Here is a 10,154-nt window from a genome sequence, read left to right on the forward strand (position 1 = left end):
ATATAATAGACTAAATATTAATTTTCCTCAAACATATAATAATAAACAAATATATTATTAAAATATTATCTAAAAATATATCAAATAACTGGAGAAATTAATTCATAAAGTTGTTGTTGTTTTCATTATTATTATTGTTTTTTAAGAAATTATTATCATTATTATTATTTCATTTTTATTTAAGTAAAAAGAATTAAAATAATTGAAAATAAGAATAAAATTGTCAAAAATGTTATATTATCGAAGACATTGAGATTATTCTTATATTTTAGAATGTTGACGTTATTTAAATCTAAGATTAATACCTAAGGAAATATTATGATGGAATCTTACATTACCTTTGGAAATGATAATTTTTTTTAACCAAAAGCACTCATAAGAGTTTCTTTCATTGAAAAAACATATTATAGTCAATGTTTATTATTTATACTTGTATAATTGTTAAGTGCTTAAATGAATTTGTTTCTTGAGTTCATTGAATAACAATATAATGCCTTGAATAATTTATTTATGTTTCTGTAAATATTTGATACAAATATGTATATGCTTTAGTGGTTAAGCGTTTTGGGTGTGTGTAAGACGTCTTGGGTTCTAGTCTCATATTTGCAAATTTTGTTATTTTTCTAATCCTAGCCTTATCCTTGGTGGGTTGGGTTATATTTTATCTTTAGTAAACTCATATTAGAATGAGCCTGTTGATTCGAGTGGTAAAGAGTTGTAGTGCTGGTGGTCCTGTGTTTGAATCATTGCGGGAGCAAATGTGTTAATTTTTGTTTCGAGTGGTTGTTAGAGGTTGGGTGGAACTAGGATTCTGATATAGTTGGGTGTTGGTGGGTTAGTAGGGAGTTGTTGATATATTATCTTATTTTATTTTATTTCTTATTTTATTTTCTATCTATTCCAAAATTCATAAAAATATACGTTAATTTTCTTTATTTTCTACCACTTTCTTCTTCCTATTCCTTTTCGACGATTCTATTTTTCTTCTTTCTATCTGCTGTCGTAATTTTGTATCTTGATATTTCGATGTTCATTATACGTTTTTGGTAACTGTGGTTATTGTTTTGGTTAGTGAATCTTTGGTTGATGGGGTTCGTTATTGTTGCTTAGGAGAAGATCAAGGGCTTGGGGCTTCCAATCGGTGCTATAGTTGTGCGAAATCACCGTTGCTCATTTGAAGGTAAGGGTTTTTGTAGAATAAAGGATTGTCTGTTTCAATGTAGTTACCGTTTAGTTTCGATTTAAGTGACTAATTCGGTGATTTTCTGGTCAATTTTAGGTGTTGTGTGGCTCGAGAGTGTTTTCGCATTGAAACCGTATCAGGTGTGTACCTAAACACGAAATATTGAGTTTCGGTGAAAGCCAAAAATGCATTCTGTATGGGCAAGGCCAATCTGGGCCTATCGGCCCACAAGGGCATGTGGGCTCATAATTCTAAAATTTTCCCTAGGGTCACACGGGTCGTTGCGATCGACTGTGGGCCTACCGTAGGGTCAGTAAAGGCTAGCGAAACCCTAAATTATGTGATTTGATATTCTAATAGTCTGCTCTGGGTAGGACACTGTTATGCATGTCTGACTATTCTGTTAAATATATATGTTATCTGTATACGAACATGTACGCATGATATTTCTGTATCTATAATCTGTATATATGTTTGGGGTGAGAATTGTATATGTGGATGAAGTGTTCTGTATGGCGACATTCACCTATATTCTAGCAACTTGACTGAATAATTTTTATTATGTGTCGTAATGACACTATATGATGTGTAGGGATGGGTGGGTGTTTTTAACCCCACATGGTGTGGTGGGATGGTCAGACTCAGTGTATAGATGATGGGGGTAGGATTCTATATATCTGTACTGTTTATCTGATTCTGTTAACTGTATCCCAAATACACTTAAGTCTGAATCTGTATCTGACTGTATATGTGATTTCCATATGTATAGCATGTCTATTTTTGTTGGGTTACACACTGAGTTACAAAAACTCACTTCTGTTTGTTTTTTTCTATACAAGTAATCCACAAACTTAGGCGGATCAGTGCAGTGGAGTCTCACGGTGACCACAAGTTTGTAGACTATTTTTAATTAATGGTTTTTTCTTAATTAATGATTATTTTCTGGGAGTTTTGTAATTAATGGACTCTCTGGACTGTTTGGACTTGTTTTGGGTTTTGATTTTTTATTTAACTCTTTATTTGAGACGGTTGGCTAAAGACATGGTTTTTACTAAAATAAAAGTTTTTCTGAAAACCCGAACGAGATTTTCGAATACTTCCGCTGTAAATTATGTTTTGACAAATGAATTAACTAATAATGTTTTCAGTAATAGTTATAAAACTTGGATAATTTATCGAAATGATTTTATTTTCAAAACCCTTCTTTGTGACATATCTAGATTCGGCCATAACGTTTATGCTAGGTTTGAGTGTTGTATTTAGTGGTATCAGAGCCAGGTTTCAAAACTCGGCCTATGAATTTTGGGTTCCAAAATTGTGTTTAAAAAAGATCTGGTACTTAAATAACTTGGATCATTCTGAGTAAGTATATGGTACACCGAGTCTCCGGCGTTGATCCTGCAAGTAATTCTAAATTTAGATAAAACTTTCTTAAAACTATACTGAGCTAGTTAGATACTAAAGTCTCTAAAACACTTCTGAACTCCTGATAATTACGCATAAAATATCAGCTAATAAATACTGCAACTAATACATAAAATTTTATAATTTAGATAAATTTGAAATATATTATGAGCGCTCGTGGAACTCACGGTCGTGGTATTCGTGGGCACGGTAAAGGTCGTAAGGGGGATCGAGTTGAGTCATCCTCTTTGGGTAGTTTGCCAAATTTAGACACGAGTAAGACACTGATTTCACCTGTTACCGAGACTAGGTCTCAAAGTCGCTCAACTAGGGATGACACACTATTCCAAGCCTTGTTGAGGGTGTTGAAGAGGGTCGTTGGACCCCATTTTGATCTGGGCTATAAGTCAGTAACTGAATGACTCCGGTCCAATGGACCTAGCTGTTTAGGGGATTCACTAGAGTCGACTCTATTATGGTCGAGTATTGGATAAAGGCCACCAAGATGATTATGAACAATATCGACTGCACTCCTGAGCAGAAACTAAAGAGTGTAGTCTATTTGCTTCGCGACGAGGCATATCAGTGGTGGTTGTCGGTTGAGGAATGTATTCAACCCGATCGTCTGAACTGGAACTATTTTAAGACTACTTTCCAGGAGAAGTATGTGGGTGTGAGCTATATTGATACTTGTAGGTGTGAGTTCATGAATCTCACACAAAGTGATAGATCTGTGACCGAGTGTAAGGTCAAGTTTTTGAGGTTGAACCACTACGCTCGAGGCATGGTGGCATCTGAGTATGAAAAATACATTCGTTTTAAGGATGGCTTGAAGGATAATCTAAGGGTATTGATTGCTCCACAAAGGGAGTAAGAGTTCGCAGTTCTTGTGGATAAGGCAAAGATCGCCGATGAGGTTAAACGCGTGGAGCGCCAAAATAGGGATTGTGAGATAGGCAAGAATAAGAGGGATTCAAAGCCCTCTAGTTCTGTTCAGAGGCCTAAGAAGTGGGTCAGACCTGATGGGCTTATTAGGGGGGCTCCTGTCACTCCTACTGGGATTCAGCCTTGTGGTGACTGTGGTAGGCGCTATCCAAGCGCGTGTTGGAGGAGGTTAAGGGTTTGTTTGTGGTGTGAATTTTTAGAGCATCATATTAAAGAGTTCCCATAGCGTACTGATTAGATGTAAGCTTTAGGATCGAGTTCGATACAACCTTAGACGGTAGTTCAGTAGCGGCTAGGGACCGTACACCGACTAGGGATGGTAATGGAATGGGTCGAGGGCAGAGAGCACTGGACAGATGTGCTAATCAGACTAAGGCGAGACAACCTGCACTAGTTTATGCTGCTCGATGTCGAAAGGATAAAGATGTTCCCGATGTGATTATGGGTACGTTCTTTATTTTTGATGTTCCATATACTGTTCTAATAAACATATGTTCTACACATTCCTATGTAACTAGTACTGTTTCCAAAAACTTACGAATTTTTGGTGAGTGTACTTCTAGCCAAATTACCGTACTGAGTCCATTGGGGTAATCTCTTCGAGTTAGTAGACTTTATAGAAATGTTCCATTGGAAGTACAAGGGACTGTACTTCCAGCAAGCCTGATGGAGCTACTGTTTGGGAAGTTTGATCTAATTCTAGGTATGGGCTGGTTAGTTGAGCACCGAGTGAGCTTGAATTACACGATTAAGAGGGTTGTTCTGAGGACTGCGGATGATAAGGAAATAGTTGTGATCAGAGAGCGCCTAGATTTTCTGTCCAATGTGATTTCTGCTCTTATGGATGAGAAATTATTTCGAAAAGGGTGTGAGGCGTATATGGATTTTGTTAGTGTTTCAGTTTCTGAAGACGCTTCTATTGGGGATATTAGAACAATGATAGGATTTTCAGATATTTTTTCTGATGAGTTATCGGGTTTACCTTCGACTCGGAAAGTTGAGTTAGACATTGAGCATTTACCAGATACAGCTTCAGTGTCCATCACTCCATATTATATGGCATCGAAGGAGTTTACGGAGCTTAAGGCTCAACTTCAAGAGCTTTTGGATCGTAGTTTCATTCGTCCTAGTGTGTCTTCGTAAGGGGCTCCAATTATGTTTGTAAAGAAAAAAGAAGGTACCATGAGGATGTACATCGACTATTGGTAGTTGAATAAACTGACTGTGAAGAATAAGTATCCACTTCCAAGAATTAACAATTTGTTTGATCAGTACAAATGGGCTTCAGTGTTTTTGAAAATAGATCTCCGTTCTGGGTATTATCAGCTTAGAGTTAAGGAAGTGGATGTTCATAAGACGGCATTTAGGACTCGTTATGGGCACTACAAGTTCCTAGTTATGCCTTTTGGTTTAACGAATGCTTCGGCCGCATTAATGAATCTGATGAACTGAGTTTTTCCACCGTATTTAGATCAGTTCATCTTGGTCTTCATCGAGATATTCTGGTTTGCTCTAAAACCAAGGATGAGCATGATGTGCATATTAGAGTGGTGCTTCAGATACTCCAAGAGAAACAACTATACTCTAAGCTGAGCAAGTGTGAATTCTGGTTGCGAGAGGCAGCTTTTCTAGGGTATTTGGTTTCTGCTGAGCGGATCCGAGTTGATCCTAGGAAGATTGAGGTTGTGCTAGATTAGAAACTTCCTAAAAATGTATCTAAGATCCATAGTTTTTTACGTTTTGCTGGGTATTATCGGTGTTTTTTCGAGGGGTTCTCCCTGATTGTAGCTCATTTAACTAAGCTTCTGCACAATGGTGTTTCTTTTGTCTGAACTAATGTACAACAATCGAGCTTCGAGAAGCTCAAGTCTACTCTGACTTTGGCTCATGTTCTGATACAGCTTGAATCTGGTAAATAGTTTGTAGTGTAAAGTGATGCGTTGCATGTCAGTTTAAAATGTATACTGATGAAGATGGTAAGGTTGTGGCTTATGCGTCCCATCAGCTTAAGTCACACGAGGGGAATTATCCGACACATGATCTCGAGTTAACTGCTATAGTTTTTACGTTAAATATATGGAGGCATTATCTGTATGGTGAAAGATGTATCATGTACACTAATCACAAGAGCCTCAAGTACCTCTTTACCTAAAAAGAGTTGCATCTTAGACAGCGTCAGTGGATTGAGCTGCTCATAGATTATGACTACACAATAGAGTATCATCCTGGTAAAGCCAATATGGTGACCGATGCTCTCAGCCGTAAAGTGATGACTTATTTGAGAGCGATATTCGCTCTTCTTAGTTTGTTCTATGATGAAGGTCTCTTAGCCGAGTTACAAGTTAAGCCGACTTGGATTGATCAGATTCGGGATAAGCAGTTAGGAGATGAGTCTCTGGGTTTACGATTTAGTCAGATTGAGAGTGGCAGTACTTTTGATTTTAGGCTGAATAAAAATAGGGTTCTGTATTTTTGAGGTCGGGTTTGTGTACAAAATGATTCTGATCCGAGACAATCGATTCTGAGGGAGGTGCATAGTATCACGTATGTTATGCATCCCGGTGGTAATAAGATGTATCGGGATCTCCATGAACTGTACTGGTGGCTGGGTTTGAAACGTGAGGTTACGGATTTTGTTGCTCGTTGTCTAACGTGCTAGCAAGTTAATATTGTGTACCAGTTGCCTTTGGATTTGCTACAACCCGTTAAGATTCTTTTATAGAAATGGGAACGAGTGACAATGGACTTCGTTAGTGGATTACCCTTGACACCCATTAAGAAGGATCCTGTTTTGGTCATCCTGGATCAATTGACCAAGTTTGCATATTTTATTCCGATTCGGACGGGCTTCCCTCTACAAAAGTTAGCGAATCTTTACATTTCTAAGTTTGTGAGATTGTATAAGGTTCTAGTTTCGATCATTTCTGATAGGGATCCTTGCTTCACTTCTCAGTTTTGGAAGAAACTGCATGAGGCTATGGGTTCAAGATTAAACTTTAGTGTTGCGTTCCATCCTCAGACTGATGGTCAATCTGAGAGGGTGATTCAAATACTAGGGGATATGTTTTGGAGTTGTGTTATAACACCCCAAACCTGATCTAAACGTTATAACCGAATCTGGCGGTGTCACATTGTAACACCCCTTACCCGTATTCGACGTCAGAATAGGGTACGAGGCATTACTAGAAGACATACATTTGCATACGTATTAAACCGAGTTACAAAATTTCATCCAAATTAAAACTTTCAAATTTTTAACATGCTTTTATAATTCTTTACAAATTATCCTCGAAATATTATATTCATAACAAATAGGGCCTACGAGACCCAATATTTACTCATGTAATTCAAAGCTTCATTTCCATTTCATTCAATTCACAATTTCTCATGTTCACAATTCAAATCAATTTCTCAATCCAATATATATATTTCAATCATCTAAGAATATAATTTAAGTTACACGAACTTACCAGGCTAAATTGCAGAAATACCAAAATTTAGGGACATTTTGGTATTTTTGTATTTTCCTCGAATTTCCACCCAATCTTGATATAAATTAATATTTCATTCAATTTATTAATTTAAATAATAAAATAATTCATTTCATGCAATTTGGTCACTTTTTTACATTTTTACAAAATTACCCTTAAAATTTTATTTTTATTCAATTTAGCCCCTGAACCTAAAACATGTAAATTAGCTATTTTAAAATAAACTCATATTATCTGAATATTCACATATATTTTTCCTCCTCCTCCACTCCATTCCACATCCTTGATATATACATAATACCACTATTAACTTGTTTACTCATAACAAGCTGTTCACTTGAGTCATAGTCACTAAATTAATTATATCTTAAGATACAAAACTCTGAATTGAGATCTAAAACTTTTCTCTAAAACTAGACTCAAATATATTCTCATCATAAAATTTTTAGAATTTTTGGTTTAGCAAATAAGTATAGTTTATTCTTTAAAGTTTCCCCTGTTTCACAGTTTGACAGTTCTGACCCCTCTTCACTAAAAATTAATTATCTCTTTGTACAGAATTCGGATGATGTTCCCGTTTGTTTCTATTGAAAATATACTCATTATGGATTTTAAACATATAAATTATAACCCATAATTATTTTTTACACTTTTTAATGATTTTTCCAATTTAGAACAAGGGAACCCAAATTCATTCTGACCTTGTCTCACAAAATTTATTATATCTCATGATTTACAATTCCATTACTTACACCGTTTATTCTATGAGAAACTAGACCCAATAAGATTTATTTCCATATTTTGTTCATACTCTAATTCTATTTCCAAAATTTAGGGTGATTTTTCAAATTTAACCTACTGTTACTGTCCAAAACTGTTTTAGTGCAAAATGTTGATTACTAAGTGTATAACTCCCTTATTCCCTTTCTCTATAATATTTCCCATCACTTTCACCTATTTATATTCACTAATATATCAAGAACATAAGACCTTATATAATAAAACTCTACTATAACATTATTTCCATACTTTTTCAATAATATCAAACTTAAAAATATATTGAAATCTTGATGTTCTTACCTTGTGCTCTTGATTTCAATCTTTAACTTGATTTTCTCTCTCCTCCAGCTTCTATTTCTTGAATCTAACTTGACATTCTAGCTCCCCATTGTCTCATTGTTATTCTTCTCTCTTAGAAGCTATGGAAATTCTTTTGATTTCCAGGTGAAAATGGTAAATTTTTTGTGGAAGGACCAAATTGTAAAGAAAGTAAAACTTTCTTTCTTCTCCTCTCTTTTCACGTTAGTTGCATGGAAATATAGTGGAATGGATGATTCTTCATCTTCCTTTTCTTATATATACTAAATAAAATACTAATAACATAATAAAATATCATTTAAAAATCAAATTAAAATATTAATAAACTAATATTTATTTATTTATTTAATATAAAATATCTCTAACATCATCATTATCTTCTAGATTTCTCTCTCTTCTAATTGTCCATTTTGCCCTTTATAATCTTTAAAAATTTCATCCTTGAGTCATTACTTAATTTGGTAAAATTGTGATTTAGTCCCTCCAAATTCTTCACATTTTCAATTTGGTCCTAATTCATCCATTTTCCTTAGTTTCTAGATTATTCCACCCTTAAAATATTTACACTATTGGTCCTTCAACTTTTTCGTATTTACACTTTAAGCCCTCAAATTTTGAGTATTTACTCTTGGGCAACAAAACTTTTCTTACTTTTGTGATTTAATCCTTTCTTGAATTAATATGTCATAATATAATTCTCAATGTTGCCATAACTCAAAATTTCCCTTTTTGTCACTTTATGTTCTTTTTTTTACTATTAAAGATACCTACTTTCTTACTGTAGTAATTTTCGGGGTATTACATGTGTGATATATTTCCATGGTAGTTGGGAGGATTTTCTACCATTAGCTGAGTTCGCCTACAATAATAGTTTCGAGTCTAGCATCCAGATGGCACCTTACGAGACTTTTTATGGTCGTAAGTGTCGTACTCTGCTATGTTGGACTGAGTTTGGTAAGCATCGAGTTTTGGGTCCTGAGTTGGTTTTCGAGATTGAAGGGAAGGTTAGACTGATTCGGGATCGTCTGAAGGCGGCTTTTGATAGACAGAAGTCTTATGCGGATTTGAAAAGAAGAGATATCGAGTACTCTGTGGGTGACTTCGTTTTTCTTAAGGTTTCTTCGTGGAAGAAAGTTCTGAGGTTCGGTCATAAGGACAAGTTGAGCCCTAGGTTCATTAGGCCGTATCGAGTTCTGAAGCGTGTGGGACCGGTCGCTTATTTGTTAGCGCTATCTCTAGAGTTAGACCATATCCATGATGTATTTCATATTTCCATGTTAAGGGGGGTATCAGTCTGATCAATCTCACGTTGTCTCTATTGAGGAGATCGATGTTCGATCGGATTTGACTTTTGAGGAAGAGCCGGTTCAGATTTTGGATCGAGATATTAAGGTCCTGAGGAGGAAGTCCATTCTATTGGTTAAGGTTCTGTGGCGGAATCATGGCATTGAGGAAGCCACGTGGGAACCTGAGGACTTGATACGTCAGCAGTATCCTCATCTGTTCGGATCAGGTAAATTTCGAGGCCAAAATTTCTTTTAGGGGGTAGAGTTGTAACATCCTGAATAATTTATTTATGTTTCTGTAAATATCTAACACAAATATGTATCTGCTTTAGTGTTTAAATTTTCTGAGTGTGTGTGTGAGGTCTTGGGTTCATGTCTCATATTTGTAAATTTTGTTATTTTTCTAATCCTAGCCTTATCCTTGGTGGGTTGGGTTATATTTTATCTTTAGTAAACTCATATTAGAATGAGTCTGCTAGTTCGAGTGGTGATGAGTTGTTTTGCTGGTGGTCTTATGTTCGAATCATTGCGGGAGTAAGGGTGTTAATTTTTGTTTTGAGTGGTTGTTAGAGGTTGGGTGGAACTAGGATTCTAAGATAGTTGGGTGTTGGTGGGTTAGTGGGAGGATTTTAAAGGAGTTGTTGATATATTATCTTATTTTATTTGTTTTATTATTTTTTTCTCTCTCTTCCAAAATTCTCAAAAATCTGACGTTAATTTTTTCTATTTTCTACCACTTTCTTATTC

The 10,154-nt window shown here is 35.5% G+C and overlaps 1 protein-coding gene across 1 annotated transcript; it reads left to right on the top strand.

Moving 5' to 3' along the window:
- The first annotated feature begins 3,062 nt into the window (after window positions 1-3,062).
- Window positions 3,063-5,229, top strand: LOC107900022 (uncharacterized). The gene is made up of 5 exons (XM_016825750.1): window positions 3,063-3,434; window positions 3,585-3,700; window positions 3,784-3,977; window positions 4,236-4,671; window positions 5,004-5,229. The coding sequence occupies exons 1-5, from the start codon at window positions 3,063-3,065 to the stop codon at window positions 5,227-5,229; spliced, it is 1,344 nt and encodes a 447-aa protein (XP_016681239.1).
- Window positions 5,230-10,154: the final 4,925 nt, after the last annotated feature.

Source organism: Gossypium hirsutum, chromosome D06 (genome assembly GCF_007990345.1).
Source record: "Gossypium hirsutum isolate 1008001.06 chromosome D06, Gossypium_hirsutum_v2.1, whole genome shotgun sequence".
Classification (NCBI taxonomy): Eukaryota; Viridiplantae; Streptophyta; class Magnoliopsida; order Malvales; family Malvaceae; genus Gossypium; species Gossypium hirsutum.